General features: G+C 42.0%; 1 protein-coding gene across 1 annotated transcript in view; it reads right to left on the reverse strand.

Annotated features, from left to right (window-relative positions):
- The window catches only part of cep170ba (centrosomal protein 170Ba), a 32,602-nt gene that overhangs the window by 2,085 nt on the left and 12,095 nt on the right, over positions 1–18,422 (reverse strand). The window contains exons 3-19 of the mRNA XM_052145506.1: positions 16,840–16,929; positions 16,658–16,738; positions 16,270–16,326; positions 15,992–16,133; positions 11,906–12,001; positions 9,458–9,916; positions 8,810–9,373; positions 8,486–8,724; positions 8,032–8,199; positions 7,320–7,458; positions 4,687–6,255; positions 3,888–4,122; positions 3,197–3,323; positions 2,471–2,587; positions 2,272–2,360; positions 1,923–2,016; positions 1,757–1,808 (exon numbers count right to left, since the gene is read on the reverse strand). Coding sequence (XP_052001466.1) covers positions 1,757–1,808; positions 1,923–2,016; positions 2,272–2,360; positions 2,471–2,587; positions 3,197–3,323; positions 3,888–4,122; positions 4,687–6,255; positions 7,320–7,458; positions 8,032–8,199; positions 8,486–8,724; positions 8,810–9,373; positions 9,458–9,916; positions 11,906–12,001; positions 15,992–16,133; positions 16,270–16,326; positions 16,658–16,738; positions 16,840–16,929 — 4,318 coding nt within the window. The remainder of the gene's footprint in view (positions 1–1,756; positions 1,809–1,922; positions 2,017–2,271; positions 2,361–2,470; positions 2,588–3,196; positions 3,324–3,887; positions 4,123–4,686; positions 6,256–7,319; positions 7,459–8,031; positions 8,200–8,485; positions 8,725–8,809; positions 9,374–9,457; positions 9,917–11,905; positions 12,002–15,991; positions 16,134–16,269; positions 16,327–16,657; positions 16,739–16,839; positions 16,930–18,422) is intronic.

Consider the following 18,422-nt stretch of genomic DNA (forward strand, 5'->3'; position numbering starts at 1 on the left):
TTTCTCTCCCTCTCTCCTACTGCCGATCCGTGTTGGCCTTTCCCTCTCTTTTTAAAATGTTTTTGTTAATTTGGCATGATCGCCGTTACGGCATCACATACTTTTTTGTTTCCCTCCCCTTGTTCCCTCCCTCATCCAGGTAGATGAGGATGACCTGCCGGCAGATGGAGCGTTAAGCACACCCTCCCCAAGGAAAGAGGGAAGGGGGGGGATATACGTCATGACGTCCCCAGCCTGAGAAAACGAGGGAGGAGTGTGACAGGGCAGAGGGCGGGGCCGGGTCGTGATGCTACACACCCGGCCCCTAATCAGGCTAATCAAGCCTCCGAGAGGGATAAAGGCCAACTGGAGACTGCATTGGGTCAGAGAGAGAGAGAGAGATTTATGGGCAGCTGTCCCGAAAATGAATGGGGAATATCTCGAGCCCCGGAGCAGCACTAACGGCACCAGCGCATATATACACTGAACCAGAGATTATTTGGCATAGTTGGGCCACTTCTATTAAAATGAATGGTAGAAACTGGATCGCCTAATGGTCAACGGTTGTAGAAAGGAAGTCCCAACTTACAGTTAAAAGAGCCTTTTAGATACAGACATCACCAGTCAATCAAATCTAGAACGCTCATTCATTTTTTTAACTAAAATTTGGAACGCCCAATTCCCAATGTGCTCGATGTCCTCGTGGTGGTGCAGTGACTCGCCTCAATCTGGGTGGCGGAGGACAAATTTAATTTGGTTCAATCTGCGCATATTGTCAAGTGGCTTGTTGAGCACGTTACCGTGGAGACTTAGCGCGTAGAGGCTGCACGCTATTCTCCGTGGCATCAACGCACAACTCACCACGCGCCCCACCGAGCGACCACGAGGAGGTTACCAAAAGTGACTCTACCCACCCTAGCAACCAGGCCAATAGGTTGCTTAGGAGACCTGGCTGGAGTCACTCAGGACGCCCTGAATTCAAACTCGTGACTCCAGGTGTGATGGTCAGTGTCTTTACTTGCTGAGCTACCCAGGCCCCGAAAATGTTGTTTGTTTTAGCAAAATATGAGGTTAAGAATAACAATTTATGATATTAGTATTGTAAGATTTTATTTTTGTTTTGAAATATGTGCTTTGATCTTAATCTTGACCAACCATTTTTGAGATTTTGGTCTTTCTCCATTCAAGTTAATAGGAGCAGCATGGTCATGACTGGAAATAGTCTCCCGAGAGCGTTCCACTTGCCATCATTGAGGGCGAAATTAATTCCCAAGTTTATCAAGATATACTACAGGATAATACCAGGGTGGCAGTGTGCCAGCTGAAGCTCAGTAGTTGAGTGATGCAACAGGACAATGTCCCTAAACATGGAAGTAAATCCACTACAGAATGACTTCAAAAAAAGAAAATCCACTTTTGGAGTGTCCCAGTCCGAGCCCAGACCTTAACCCAATACAGATGCTGTGGAATGACCTCAAGAGAGACACCAGACATCATAAGAATATAGATAGAAGCAGTTCTGTAAGGAAGAATGGAAGATGATTCCTTCTGAACGTTGTGCAGGTCTGGTCCACCTCTACCGGACAGGCTTGATTGAGGCTATTGCTGCCAAAGGAGGATCGGCCAGTTTAATGGGGTGTGTTCAATAAAGACATGAAAGATTATACTTTTTTGTGTGTTGTTAGCTTAAGCACATTGTGTTTGTCTTTACTTGAAAAACCAGCTAATTCCAAAAGGGTTCACCTACAGCAAGTTTTCCTGAGCATAATCTACTAACCTTCTAACTGTTTCTGGACTCTCCTCAGTTCTCTGAGAATTGATGCAATTTCCTGAAGAAAATCAATCAGACACAGTGAAGACAAAACAACAGAGCATTGCTAATTGAAAACCTTTCAAAGGAAAATTACTTATAGGTCTTTTAGTCAGAAGAAAATAAAGAAAACCTTGTTTGATGTTTTCAGCGGTGGCGAATCATCAGCAGCATTGATTTTTGCCTCAATATCTCTCAAAGCATCCGTCTTATTATGGAACAAAAACCTGGAGAAATATAATGCGAGAATGAAACCTGTACTTTACATCAAGGTAATGCAAGAGGATAACATGATGGAACGCAAATGGGAAAGCAGAATGCCAAGTTATCCGGTTAGACACACTAGGATAATACTGTGAGTATCGACGTGTACTGTTAGCTAAACACGAAGCAAAGGCAGAAGCTGTAGTTAGCTGAAGCAATGAAAGGTAAATGTAAATGCATCTTATGAAAAGCAAACTCTTCCTCTCTAAATCTCTTACTTGATTTTCTCTGTAAGTTGTTCGGTATTCTCACGGATCGCAAGAGACAGCTGTGACACTGGATTCAACATCACATTGTTTAAAGTCACCTGACAGAAGAAGAATGGGGTATATGACTCAACTACATACATTACAGCCCCTGATGTTTATAAATACCAGCATTAAATACCATCTGAAGAGTGAAAAGAAGTGTTTCTACCTCATCTTGTTGTTTCAGGTCTTCATTTCTAAAGGTCTGCTCAGACTCTTCAACCAACACAGTGTCTGGAGACTCTTTCTGGAAATTCAGACTAGCCTCTGGAATCTGATGCCGCAACTGAAAGCCAATTTAAAAACAGGCATTTATATGTGAAGGAAACCATAAACACAACATTTAAAAATGCCACAAAACATAAGTGTTTTGATGGAGAAGATTTAAGGCCAAAATACACTCACTGAACACTTTATTAGGAACACCAGTACACCTACTTATTTATGCAATTATCTAATCAGCTAATCGTGTGGCTGCAGTGCATAAAATCATGCAGATATGGGTCAGGAGTTTCACTTAAGTTTTTGTTCACATCAACCATCAGAATGGGGAAAATGTCGATCTCAGTGATTTGGACCGTGGCACGATTGCTGGTGCCAGACAGGCTGGTTTGAGTATTTCTGGGATTTTCAAGCACGAAAGGCTGTAGAATTTACTCAGAATGGTGCCAAAAACAAAAAACATCCAGTGAGGGCAGTTCTGCAGATGGAAACACCTTGGTAACTAAGATAACTTCTCTGTACAATTGTAGTGAGCAGAATAGCATCTCAGAATGCACAACACGTCGAACCCTAAAACGGATGGGCTTCAACAGCAGAAGACCACATCGGGCACTTTATTAGCACCATAGTGTTCCCAAGTACACCCTAGCCTTTAGTATGATGGAAAGAGTACCTCTTCATGGGCAGATAAAGCTGGTCCCATCCTGTCCACAGAAGCATTCTGAGATTCAGTGTCTCCAGCAACATCATGAATCTCTTGAGCCAGAATAGCCAAATCTTTGGCCAAGTCTTGACTCAGTCTACAAAAACATATATTTTAAATGAGGCAATTTGCAGAAACATATGCTCTTATAAACATAAGCTATTTTTTTTATATATAATTTTTTATCCCCAATTTGAAATGCCCAGTTGCCACTACTTAGTAGGTCCTCGTGGTGGCACGGTTACTCACTTCAATCCGGGTGGCGGAGGACAAGTCTCAGTTGCCTCCGCTTCTGAGACCGTCAATCCGCGCATCTGATCACGTGACTCATTGTGCATGACACCGCGGAGACTCACAGCATGTGGAGGCTCATGCTAATCTGCGCGGTCCACGCACAACTTACCACACGCCCCATTGAGAGCAAGAACCACTAATTGCAACCACGAGGAGGTTACTCCAAGTGACTCTACCCTCCCTAGCAACTGGACCAATTTGGTTGCTTAGGAGACCTGGCTGGAGTCACTCAGCATGCCCTGGATTCAAACTCGCGACTCTAGGTGTGATAGTCAGCGTCAATACTCGCTGAGCTACCCAGACCCCCCAAAAACATATGCTATTAAAAACGCTGACATAGGCATGAACGATCTGTTGTGTTTCCCACCTGGCAATCTCAGCACTGTGAGATGTCCAGTTTTGGAAGCTGTCGCTCTCATGTCCTTCACCCTCTGAATCTCGCAGTATGGGTCCTGCTCGCATCGGACCGGGTGGGTGGATTCTGGAGGTCTGCTGGGCCCCTGAATGATGGGAGCGTTTGTGTTTAGGGGTACTATGGTTAGATTCGTACTCGTCCTCCGAGGTGGAGGCGTAGCCTGAACCTTTTTGACGCCTCCTGGAGCCTTGGCCCAGGGATTTGGGAACAAGGAGTGTTTGGTACACCATGTCATCAGAGAATGGGATAGAAACAAAAAGCAGGAAAAGAAAGAGAGAGAAAGAGATGAGAAGACACCGAAAAACCAACTACCACTTCCCATTCATGAATGGGTTTCCAATTTCCCACTAAGTAATCAATAAGATTGTTAATTCCCTTAGTATAAATGCTATTAAATTACCTTGATCATAAATTTAACCATTAGGTTTTTAGTGTGACAACCTAGTTGTAGCTAAAATGTAAAATATTAGTAAAATTGGGGACTAATTAGACGGTCTGCTGTTAGTTAAAGATTGTCATTGGCCCAGTGCAATACAAACCACAGCACATTCAACACTGAGTCAATGAGTAAAGAAATAGTCAGTGGTAGGTAATTCAGAGACAATGAGAGAAAACTGGATTTTATATTAGAAACATCATATCACCATGTACCTTTTTTTTTGGAAGCCTATCACTCAATCATTGCAAATACCTCAAAACAAAAGAACATATAATGCATGTTGAGCATCATTTTCAACATTGCCATACTCACTGGCAGTGCTGCTGGTGTACTTGGCACTGCTTGAGCGTCCACGGATGATTGGTTGTCTGTTTGTAGCCCCTGAAGTCTTGCGCAGAAGGGCCTTGGGGTCCGGCACTGAAGCTTTCCGCACAGAGCTTCCAGACTCTGTACTGCGGTTTGAAAAGCCTGTCCGGCTTGTGGAGGACTCCGTGTCACTAGGTGTGGTGAAGGACCCTGTCCTTTTCCTGGGCAGTGCTAAAATGTCTAGTCGCGAGGGCTTCTTGCTCTCCTGAGTGACTTTATTGGAAGAGGGGTTGCTGTCTGAGTTTTGAGACATGCGGTCAGTTTCTGTGCCTTCATTGTCAGAAGCTTCGCCCAATCGGGCACGGCGAAGCACTGAAGTCCTTGTGGGTCTTGGAGAGCAGAGGCTATTGGAACGAGACAGTGCTTGGCTTACTGCGCTTTTGGGCTTGCTCGAGTTTTCCCTCTGAAGGGGAATGGTACACTTCTTGTAGGGTTGGGATCTTGATTCCTGGTCTGAGACAACATCAGCCCGATTGCGAGTAGCGGAACTCTGAAGATCTGGGCTAAAGTCATGAGAACTTTGGTTGCGACGGAGCTGAAAATGCTTGCTTGGCTCTACCTTACCATCGCTATCCTTTACACTGGATTGTCTCTTTTCAGACCATGTATCATTGGAAGTCTTAACTTCTCTTGAACACTGGCTGGAAGCTGTTTTATCTTTCAAGAGTCCTCGGAGGACCACAGGCTTCTTGGTAACTGAATGAGTGTTTTTGCTACTGACTGTACTGGAAGTGTCTACATCTGATTCTTCAGAGTCTTCCAGATGGGAGCGACCATTGTCTTGCTTCAGAAGTTTGGCCTCGAGAGCTGCAAGAACATCCTCAGTGTCTTTGAGGTAAGACTGAGTGTCTTGACTGTTTACAGCTTTTAAAGCCCCTACAGTCTCTCTGTCCTTACAAGAGGGTAGACTTGATATTTGGGGCAATCTGGACAACTGGACATTGTCGCTGGAACGTTCTTTTGTATAACTTTCCTGTCTGATAAAAGAAATAGAATTGTCTACATTATGAGAAGCAATCTTGTTTTGATCAATGTCGGGTGGTGAGACGTTATTCTTGTTGAGCTTGGCATACTGTCTTGTTAAAGTGGCTGTTGAGAATTTGGGAGGTGAATCCTGGTCTTTTTCAGTCTTGGCCTCATTAGAAGTTGATACCTTCTCTTGATTAGCTAGGGTCATAGGAGACTGGTTTTGCATCTTCTCAGTTCTACCAGGAGTTGTCCAACTCTGCTCCACAACAGATCCATCGTCAGATTTACTGGCATCACTCAGGCTGTCAGGGTCCAGATCTTCTTGGACACCAAGCTTCTGGGGATCCCACTTTTCCTTCAGAACTTGAGAACTCCTCTCAACACCAGAGAGGTAAGCATCAGGCTGGATGAGTATTGTGGGTGGTGGTGTCTCAATCTTCTCCTTCAAAGGAACCGGAGGCAGAACTCGTCTTGTTCTGCTGCCTTGGTCTTCTGAGCAGTCAGCACCTCGGTTAAGCATAACTTGGTGGATGATTTTTCCACCAGCTTAAAGGCATGATGAACAGGACAAATCAGTACAAAGTACTCTAAAAGGGGGCTTTTCCACTGCACGGTACAACTCGACTCTGCTCGCTTTTTGGGGGTTTTCCTCTGTGGATATTACCTGGTACCTGATACTTTTGTAGTACCACCTCGGTCGAGGTTCCAAGCGAGCCGAGCCGATACTAAATGTGACGTCAAAATCCTGCAGATCACTAATTGGTCAGAGAGAATCGTCGCTACCTGCGTCACTGCATTTCCGACACGGGACATAAACCCGCTAGTTTTAAAGTTAGCAACAGCGATAACAGTATAATTTGTTCACACGACTTTCAAATTGTGAAAAAAGAAATGGCTGTGCGCCTAAACAACGCCATGGTCAATAAACGAGGTGCAGACGGTCCACTCGTTAGTAATGAGCGAAACAATAAAGTCTTTCAGGAAGTGTCCCAACTGTTGGCCGTACACAGCTACCAACGGACTTACCAACAGTGTACTGAAAAGTTTTTAAAAAATTAAAAGTGACTAAAGAATAATCAAGGAAAAGTGGAAGTGGTTCGACCAAATGGACGCTATCTAGGCCGGCAAGCAATGGGAGGGAGAGTGCGCTGGACTCGGCCACGGCTGGGGTCCACGATGGACGATGGAACGTTTTGTTATGTTAACTCTATACTCGGCTTGAAAGCTTCACTTTATTTAGTTGACCAGCTACTGGAAAGCTTCTAAAACAACCAGGCCAATTTAACTGTTATACTTGTGTAAAATCACCATGCAACAACTGCTTTATGCAGCACAATGAGCTAGTAGCTAACAGCTAGCAGTCGTGTTATTGTTTTGGTCAGTTTGTGTCGTGTTTAAGATGATGTCACGGCAGTAGAGGCGGCGCAACTATGACCATCAGCCTATAATCACACCCACATTGATGCGGCACTAAACTGCAGTGGAAATGCAAGCTCAGAAAAGTAAAGCGAGTAGAGTTGAGGCGAGTCGAACCGTAACGTGCCATGGAAAAGTGACAAAATACATTAAAGCAAAGCTGGCAAAGGCAAAAAACCACCATCATTCATTACCTCCAGGGGAATGCTCAACCTGTGAATGGATATCAAACAGTCCTGATGCAGGACCAGAATCTGAATAGCTGTCAGCCAAACTGGCCCAGCGAGAAACCCACCTAGTGCCTCCAGGTGTTAACGTCGTCATCGACTGTATCTGTAGAAGGAAACCAACAACTAAAACCAAACGGTAATCCATTTCATTGAATATCTAAAACGTAATATTTGTGAGGTTGAGATGTTTTCACTGTAGCTGTAATATACGTTTATATTAATGACTTTTAAAGTAACATTTGACATTTGGAATAATCCTCCAAGATACTGCTAAAACAAAACTTTCTACAAGGGATATATTATTGTTTTAAGAACATGGAAACCTTCTTTTTTTAAATAGCAATGTAAAACAGTCCTGGATTACTACTACATACTGATTTACATTACTACCCCAATTTTAAAAGCATACCCAATGAAAATATCTCAACCTAATAAAGGAGCAGCCCCTTTCATGATTAAAATCATCCAAACATCCCTCATCCAAAAGTAGGAAAGAGCCAAAAGACAGTTTTGAGAGTTTCCCCCAAGAAGGACCAAAATGTAATCACAGTGGAAATTAGAAGAGTTGAAAATAAATCAGATTATTTGCACATTGATTGCCATGATTGACAGATAGATTGATTGATTCCGAATGACTCTGAGTGAGCATGCCATCGATTTTAAGACGAGAGGTTACCTGTCCAGGACTCTTGGCTGTGTCACTATGGTCTGTTGGGTATTGTCCCAATTTTGGGCCTGAGCTATTCTCACTGAGTAGAAGGCTATCATGGCCCTTACTGTGATCAAATATAGACTTAAATGTTGCTGCAGCTGAGGTTTGGCTGCTGTCGCCAACACCAAACACCTGTTAATGATAAAGCATGCATAAATACGTAGGGCTTTTGTGTTTGTAGTCAGCCAACTGGAACTCTTTTTATGATGCATGACTCTTGACTGGATAAAAATGTTAAAATATATAAAATATTAGGGAAGCGACTAAAATAACCCTAAAAGAGAACTGAAAACTGACCAGTGCCTTGTCAGTTTGGCCAAACATTTTTATTAAGAAACCATTTATTTGAAGCCTATTGTTTCTAATAAAACTCTTTGCTGCTCGAATGTCAAGTCAATCTTACATGATGAGACCGTACCTGGTCGATCATGCTCCGTGCCTCCACCACCTCTTTGTCTGGTCCCTCTGTCTCAATGGTATAGGTACCTGCATCACTTAGACTGTCTTCTTCTTGCTTGGGTCCAAGGGTTTTGACTTCTTTGTTGTTGTCTTCCATGGGCACAGAAGAAGGGTTTTGAGACCTTGACTGTTGGGAAAGTGAGGTTGAAAATGTCTGATTCATGGTATGAGAATGAGATGAGGCGGGAAGATTCTGATGTGTCAATGCAGAACCAGCGTTTGTTGTTGGTGTTGATAAAGCAGATGAGGAGGACGGGGTCTTCACCAGAGTTAGACCTACTATAGTTTGCATCCAACGTGGAGGTAGAACTAGTTTTGGACACTCTAAGCAACTCTGCGGCAAACTCCTGCGTCAGTTTAGACCTTCGACCGACGCTGCCGAAAGGTTTTGACACGGAGCGGGATGAAAATTCAGAGGTACTCAGGCGGATTTCACTCTTCTCCCGTTGGAGGGATCCAGCCTTCTGAGGTCTATCAGAACCTTTGAGGGGAATGGTGAACTGTTGGGTGGGTGGATTATGACCAGAGGATGTGGTTGTACCTTTCCGCTTGTCTAACTTGTTTCTGAGAGCATACTGAAGTTCGGGAGAAGACACATTATTGGTGAAAGACTGTGAACGCTTTTTCTGTTGACTCTCATCAAAAAAATCAATGACAAAAGCTTGCTGTGGGTCTTGTTTGCCTTGGTTTTTGGACTCTGGTGTATAGTTAGTACAGTAATCATCCTCCTCTGGAGGGGTGATTGGTTGTGGAGGAACAATCTTTTGTTGCCCTAATTGGGACGTTGGCTGAAAGTCTTGCGTTTCTTCTGGATCCTCCAAATCACCGTCTTCATGAAGGTGTCCATCTAGAAATACCACACATAACAGGTCAACCATTAACCAAGATGGATCTTTTCTAACTATACAAATTATTTGTTTTGGTCATTTACCTTTCAAGGTCTTGTTAAAGAGTTCCTCTGCCACAGACTGGCCATCTAGACTCCTCAGCATACTGGCATTACTCTGCACCAACCAATCAGCAACTTTGTTTTCCACGGACATCACCTCTGGTAGTGCGGCTGTAGACTCTTTGGTGGGAGTCTTGTGTTGACGGATGGAGAACTTTGAGACATGGTCCTTGATCTTCATCTTTCCAGGTGTTTGGTCATCAAACTCAATTGTAAAGGAGGCGTGGCCCTGCACCACCGGGGGTGTGGCTGGGGGTTTGTGGTCCGTGTCTTTTGTTGGGATCTCCTGGACATCCAGTGGTGCACTTTTGGGCTTGGACTGGTTCTCCTTGGTGGGGATCTCAAAGTAGCTCGGTTCCTTGCGGTAAGAGTAACCGGACTTGCCTTGAAGGTCATCTGGAGAGGCAGTCAACTCATATTTGAGGTCTTCTTTTTGGCTTTCTGTGAAAAGAATCAGCGTTAATGCTTGTTAAGCTGATTGCAAAGACGGATTAAGACGCTTGCCAACTCCATCATACATTTACATTTATGCATTTGAGCGACTTACAGAGCCCTTATTACAGGGACAATCCCCCTGGAGCAACCTGGAGTTAAGTGTCTTACTCAAGGACACAATGGTGGTGGCTGTGGGGCTCGAACCAGCGTCCTTCTGATTACCAGATTACCAGTTATGTGCTTAGACCACTACACCACCACCACTCCAGAAGTAGAGCCACTCAAATGCTTACCACACACCTGCTGTGACTCACATTTTCTTAGTATCTCAAAGTCTTTAAGATCTCATTTTCATCATGTCCTAACCAAGCACAGCAAGTTTGCGGTTACAAAAATGTGCATGTCCACTTTGAAATGCTGTATGAAGCATCAAAACCACAGCCAATCGTGACGTATACCTTGTTTAACCCCTGACACCCTGAAGGCATTTTAAGGATTTAATGCTTAAATGGCATACCCAGAAGAGCTTAGCAAAGAGGGTCAATTGGGTAGTATACATTTTTAGTGCAAAGCAATCCAAAGATATAGCATTTGGAACCAAGCTGGAGATCGGGAACTTTTATATCAAATATATATCAAAGTGTGCCATAGAAACGCCATTAGCGATAGCACAATCGGAGCAGGCAGGAGCCACTTGTGCTTTTAGGGGGCGCACTTTTAACATGTATTTTAACCTACTTTCAGGATTATTTCAAGTCATTTTTTTTCATTACTGCCACCCACAGGACAAACTGCGCATTGCACCCAAAATTGTTTGGTGCGATACCATTCCAAATTTAGGGGGGCTAGAGGAGGGGCCAAGCTTGTTGACAGCAAGTGTGCCGCACAAGCCCTCAAAAGTGAAGCCAAAACGTCTCGATCGCCCCCCGGTGGCTGGTCCTAGTATAGGTCATAAACCCCGCCTCCCCATGTTATTCAACGGGACGTGAGACCAACTAAACAATTAAATTACACTTCACATATCTTTTTTCCAAAGATAGTTTCTGTCATTTACTGTCGTTTCTATCACGTTGATGTCATTTCAAGTGTTTGTTTTCAAAATAAGTTTGTTTTTAGTTATTTGATGCTATAAAAACGCTGCTGTGACATCATGATTGACAGCTGTGATTGACAGGTTCTCTGAGCGAAGTAGTCACTGAAGCACCAACTGACTTTTTTTTGGAGATCTTCCTACCAATGGAAAAGCGCGAAGGGGCGTCGTCCATCTTTTATTACAGTCTATGGTTGACAGGGGGGCACTGGCCCCCCCTGCCCACCCCTAGAACCACCACTGTTGTTGAGTAATCCCATAATATAGATTTGTTTGTGATCAACGCCCCTTATCGGCCCAGTACCAATGTTCATTTACAGCTATGTAAAGCATGCTTTTCAAACAATGGTATTTCACTATGGGTGGGGCAACCAAGCATGACATGACAGAAACAGAGTTTAAGCAACAGACATTGTGTTTAAAGAGCCAAAACTGGTTAGGATTTATTGCACTCTGTTCCTGGTTAGGACACATTTGTTACATGCATGAAATGCCATAAGAAATGCTATTCAGCTTCTAATGTTAAACATAATGCTAATCCAGCTAAGGTGGCTTGTACTGCTAAATAAATAAAAAGGCTAGTTGCTATGGCTAGACTTTAATCTCTGTAAAAACCTTTGAGAAGTACACATAAATACGGAGTGAAAACACAATGACCTTCTCATTGAGGTTCTTGGCTAATGCCGTTGCTAATCCATCACGAGGTTGGACCTACGACTCCCGACATGTTTTAAAGCTCATGCAAGCTTGCAGTTTAGCTCTGGATTCCAGAGGCTGGAGATCATCATTAAACCCATGCACTTGCAATTATTTGGCATAAAAATAAATATCGATCAAGCCCTGTAAACGTTTTCTGGGGTTTGTGTTTAATGATACAAGAGGTCACGAGTCGCAGCCACACACACCTGTATGATTCTCATTCTGATCCTTTTTATCTTCATCATCCTCACCCCACCAGGACGGCTGACCATACAGAGGAGTGGGTCTGGAGGTGGACAGATCTGTGATAGTGGAAAGAGGAGACAGTCACAGCTTAGTACAGTTTTGCATCATAACGTCCAATACAGTCCCTCGGATTGTAATAGAACAGAAGGATGCCGTGTCGACTCCACCTAACGAGACATTCAAAGCAATCGTCAGCAGTTAATCTAGCAGCCTGCTGTCTGTCACAGATAACCAGTCATGCTGGTTAAAGCAGCATGGACACTGTTGTTATAGCGACAGCATGTTGTATCAACAAATAGGACAAGACAGGAAACGTACCACGAGATCCACTTTGAATGTTTCAATCCCATCTCAGTGCATAACACAAGTTTGTTTAGCTTTATTTTGGATGCACGTTATTTTTCATCTACAAAACAAAAACTACCCCGATACATTCGAGACAGTGACTAAGAGATTCTACATCCCTGATAAATGATTCACTTGGTGAAAGTTGAAGAAACTGAACTGGAAAGCAACATCTCGCAGTGTGACGGTGATTAAGCATGATTCATTCTCATGACTCATCTGGGCAGGACCAGGTCACAAACCACGGGACGTTACAGATGGGAAATATTCTCATGATTGAGGAGCAGCTCCATCCAAAAACATTAGTTACATTCATAACGCTTTAAATCATTATTAATGTAAACACGGGAATGTATAACATTGTACTGACTTCCAGTACATTTCCATGCATGGAAATCACAGTTTTAAAATTCCCTGATATTCCCAAGGTTTCCATAAAAAATATTTTGGAGCATTTATCCACAACACACCATTAAAACAACAACTGAGAACTTCTAAATCCCTAAGAGTTAATCACAGGTGCTCCGAAGTCAATCCACATTCACAACTATGTATTTGAATATTGACCTTTTGACATTGACCTTTTAAAAATGTATTTTAGAGTCGATGTATTTTATGGTAGCTCAGTATCACCACTTGAGTTCGCTAGTTCGAGTCCAGGGCGTGCTGAGTGACTCCAGCCAGGTCTCCTAAGCAACCAAATTGGCCCGTTTGCTAGGGAGGGTAGAGTCACATGGGGTAACCTCCTGGTGGTCGCTATAATGTGATGAGTTGCGCGTGGATGCCGCTATGTCTCCGTGTCAACAAGCCACGTGATAAGATGCGCGGGTTGACGGACTTTGACGTGGAAGCAGCTGGGATTCGTCCTCCACCACCCGGATTGAGGCGAATCACTACGCGAACAGGACTTAAAAGCACAATGGGAATTCCTTAATTGGAAGAAAAAGGGGAAAAAAATCCCCCAAAATAAAAATAATAATAATAATATAACACTATAGTATTACAAATATTATAAAATGGACACTGAAAAAAGTTATCGCATGAATCATCATCGAGTGATCGGCTCGGCTTTCTTGGAACCTCGACCGAGGTGGTACTAAAAAAAGTACCAGGTCCTATCCACAGTGGAAAACCCCCAAAAAGCGAGCAGAGTCGAGTCGAACCGTGCAGTGGAAAAGCCCCATAAGTGTTTAAACATGCTATCAATGCCTAGCTATGAGCTAAACGTATTAGCGATACCTAGCTAGCTAAAACAGGCTAACAGCACCTAGCAAAAGTGTTAAAACATGCTAGCAATGCCTAGCTAAGTGCTAAACCAGGCTAACAACACCTAGCAAAGTGTTAAAACAGGCAAACAACACCTAGCAAAGTGATAAAACATGTTAGCAACACCTAGCTAAGTGCTAAAACAGGCAAACAACACCTAGCAAAGTGATAAATCATGTTAGCAACATGCTAGCTACAACTAGCTAAGTGCTAAAACAGGCAAGCAACACCTAGCAAAGTGATAAAACATGATAACAACATGTTAGCAACACCTAGTTAAGTGTTAAAACAGGCAAACAATACCTAGCAAAGTGATAAAACATGCTAGCTACATGCTAGCAAACACCTAGCTAAGTGTTAAAACAGGCAAACAACACCTAGCAAAGTGATAAAACATGATAGCAACATGTTAGCAACACCTAGCTAAGTGCTAAAACAGGCAAACAACACCTAGCAAAGTGATAAAACATGCTAGCAACATGTTAATAACACCTAGCTAAGTGCTAAAACAGGCTAACAACACCTAGCAAAGTGATAAAACATGCTAGCAACACCTAGCTAAGTGCTAAAACAGGCAAACAACACCTAGCAAAGTGATAAAGCATGTTAGCAACATGTTATCAATGCCTAGTTAAGTGCTAAAACAGGCTAACAACACCTAGCAAAGTGATAAAACATGCTAGCAACACCTAGTTAAGTGCTAAAACAGGCAAACAACACCTAGAAAAGTGATAAAACATGCTAGCAACACCTAGCTAAGTGCTAAAACAGGCAAACAACACCTAGAAAAGTGATAAAACATGCTAGCAACACCTAGCTAAGTGCTAAAACAGGCAAACAACACCTAGCAAAGTGATAAAGCATGTTAACAACATGCTAGAAATGCCTAGCAAAGTGCTAAAGCATGCTAGCAATACCTAACTAAGTGCTTAAACATGCTATCAATCAAGCTGTACTGTGCAGTGGAAAAGCCCCATAACACATATCATTAGAGCTTTGATCCTATCATTCATTCAAACCTTAATTATGAACCATGACAAATATCACAAACTGGACAACATACTGTAGTGAAATAAATTATTTTGCATTATTATGCCCATAAATCGAGACGTGCAAGAACATAAGAGCAAACAGAACATTTGGATGAGCTCAGGGAGTGTCATGCGGTACTGTGAGTGTGAAAGTAACCTGGGTTTAACCGTAATCCCATCATGGCACATATTTAGACACTGCAGACACCTGCTGCAGGGTAATGCCAATCTCAAACAGATTAAACACCAATGCTCGTACCAAATCAACCTGTGAATTATTCCACACAGAGAGAACATTTAACACCAATGGATATTTGTCGCTTACATACTAGCTTACAGCCAGCAATTTTCAAACTAGATTTGCATTACCCAGAAGGAAATATCAGTGCTAGCAAAGTAGCAAAAGAATACCGTTTAAGTTTTAGGTAAGTTTAGGTTTTAGTTCTGTATAGATGAGCTTTGATCAGGAAATAGGAAAAAATGTAGGGTGGGACTTTGATTGGTTGGAATGAAAATTGATTGGAGGGCTTGATAGGCTTGTCGTGATTATTAAAGCGATATTAAGGGTTCAATACAAGTTTTGTAAGTGTCTCACTGCCTATTTTGTAAAGTGCACCAGTCCCTCCAGCAGCAAAGCATCCCCACAACATGATGCTGCCACCCCCATGTTTCACGGTTGGGATGCTGTTCTTCAGCTTACAAGCCTCACCCTTTTTCCTCCAAACATAACGATGGTCATTATGGCCATTTTGTTTCATTTTGCTAGCATGTTTTATCACTTTGCTAAGTGCTAAAACAGGCTAAAAACACCTAGCAATGTGATACAATATGGTAGCAACATGCTAGCAATGCCTAGCAAAATGCTAAAACATGCTAACAACACCTAACTAAGATTAAACATGCTATCAACACTAGCTATGAGCTAAAACATATTAGCGATGCCTATCTAAGTGTTAAAATAGGCTAACTACACCTAGCAAAGTGCAAAAACATACTAGTAACATGCTAGAAACATGCTAGAAACGCTTAGCTTAGTGTTAAAACAGGCTAACAACACCTAGAAAAGTGATAAAACATGTTCGCAACATGTTAACAACGCCTATCAAAGTGTTAAAACATGTTAACACATGCTAGCAATCCCTAACTAAGTGCTTAAACATGCCATCAACACCTAGCTATGAGCTAAAATATAGTAGTGATGCATAGCTAAGTGCTAAAACATGCTAACTATCCCTAGCAAAGCTTTGCTAAGTGTCAAAACATGCTAACTTATTGCACTTACTGAAAAAAACCCACAAAGTACAAGACAAACATTGTTTTCTTTGGAATAATGTGCACAATAAATAAGCTAAATAAAACCAGGAACATGTATTAAGAAAGTGTTTAACAGGGTCAGTATGGTACCTGTAATGTTTTTGCGCTCTGATTTGTCTGGCTTAACACGTGATATGTCTGTGTTTCGCCGTCTCTCATCTGTGTGTCCGTGTTTCTTGGCTTCCAGCGTCTCTTGACTCTTGAACTGAAGCTGACTGGTGTATTTCTCATGCTGACATCCAAAAAATTAATTACATGAGTAATATCACAACACACAAATATACACAAATAAAGTACTCCCAGCACACATGAACCAATGTATCGGTGATCAACTCTAGCGATTCAGAAATATATAATATATATAGTACTTTTAGGGCTTCTTCAGGCACTTTGTGTTGACTTCTCTCAAGGATGTATATATGTGCATGTGTGAATAGTTAAGAAGAATAAACTCAGTGACAGCACAAACGATACAATAATGAGCAGAGAAAGGACAAAACTTCAAGATCATCCACAGTTTCATTCAAATTGCTTGTACTATCATTTCTATTGTGCTGATACAAAACTGTCCTGAACAACAGTGCAATTCTGGTCAAATCTGTCTCATAAACAACAAAGCTGCTTTTCTGGTCATTATCAGACGGAGTTTCTGCAAGGTTATATGTTTTCACGCAGGGGTCGCAGTGTAACCTAAAGCCCTGACTCAAACCACACAGGATTTACACTCGGCAACGTCACTTCAGTTAGAGGAAGGATATCATATCCAAAGCGAATGACATCGGACAGTTTCAGGATGATGTACGTCTGATCGGGAATACGAAGGTCATTCACAAATGTCTGCGGATGGATGAGAAAAAAACACAAACAAAAATTAAACAGCGAACAATAGTGAATGTTTCGCAGGTTGTCGTTTATGCAGAATGGCGTATAAAACTCACCCCATTGAGGCTGCCCAAATCTTTGACCAGGTGCTCGTCCGTGGACGCGTCATAGTTAATCACGGCGTGTTGTTTGTCCACACTGCGAGACTGTGAAGGTACAAAGAACAGAGAGTAATGAGTGTTATCAACACTGTGAAGCCTTATCATTAAATAAACGTGCTAGCGAATACAATGTTCATGTTACAAAGTGACAGAAAACAATCACTAGCTTTAAACACAGTTGATCTATATATTAGCTCAGCGATTATGTGATACAAAATGGTAGCAACATGTTAACAATGCCTACCAAAATGCTAAAACATGCTAACACATGTATGCTAACAACACCTAACTAAGATTAAACATGCTATCAACACCTAGCTATGAGCTAAAACATATTAGCGATGCCTAGCCAAGTGTTAAAACATGTTAACACGTGCTAGCATTCCTAACTAAGTGCTTAAACATGCCATCAACACCTAGCTATGAGCTAAAACATATTAGTGATGCATAGCTAAGTGCTAAAACATGTTAGCAATGCCTATCAAAGTGCTAAAACATGTTAGCAATGCCTATCAAAGTGCTAAAACATGTTAACACATGTTAACAACACCTAACTAAGATTAAACATGCTATCAACACCTAGCTATGAGCTAAAACATATTAGTGATGCATAGCTAAGTGCTAAAACATGCTAACTATCCCTAGCAAAGCTTTGCTAAGTGTCCAAACATGCCAACTTATTGCACTTACTGAAAAAACCCCACAAAGTACAAGACAAACATTGTTTTCTTTGGAATAATATATTTATTTTTTAATAATGTATATATTTACATAAGAGAAATTTCAGGACATGATCATTGTAGGAACCCTAACAACATGCTTCTCCACTGAAACGACTTTTCTGTTTGACTGACATTACATAGGCCGCTGTTTAATTTTAACCAATAGCCAAATAGCTTTTAACCCTCCTATGCGTTCAGCATTCCCGGGTAAATTTTGACACGTTGGAATTCAAGCTTATAAAACATTCATAACCCCATGATTTTCATCTAAAGCTATATTGTACGTCATTAATAGGTTCTTAACTGTTCACACATGTAAAAAGATTTATATTTTTGGGGGTCTGGGTAACTCAGCGAGTATTGACGCTGACATCACCCCTGAATCCAGGGTGTGCTGAGTGACTCCAGTCACTGGAGTCACTCAGGTTACTAGCATGTTTTTGCAATTTGCTAGGTGTTGTTAGCCTGTTTTAACACTTAGCTAGGCATTGTAACATGTTTCTAGCAGGTTACTAGCATGTTTTTGCAATTTGCTAGGTGTTGTTAGCCTGTTTTAACACTTAGCTAGGCATTGTAACATGTTTCTAGCAGGTTACTAGCATGTTTTTGCAATTTGCTAGGTGTTGTTAGCCTGTTTTAACATTTAGCTAGGCACTGTAACATGTTTCTAGCAGGTCACTAGCATGTTTTTGCAATTTGCTAGGTGTTGTTAGCCTGTTTTAACACTTAGCTAGGCATTGTAACATGTTTCTAGCAGGTTACTAGCATGTTTTTGCAATTTGCTAGGTGTTGTTAGCCTGTTTTAACACTTAGCTA

The sequence above is a fragment of the Xyrauchen texanus genome, chromosome 16, assembly GCF_025860055.1.
Source record: "Xyrauchen texanus isolate HMW12.3.18 chromosome 16, RBS_HiC_50CHRs, whole genome shotgun sequence".
Taxonomy (NCBI): Eukaryota; Metazoa; Chordata; class Actinopteri; order Cypriniformes; family Catostomidae; genus Xyrauchen; species Xyrauchen texanus.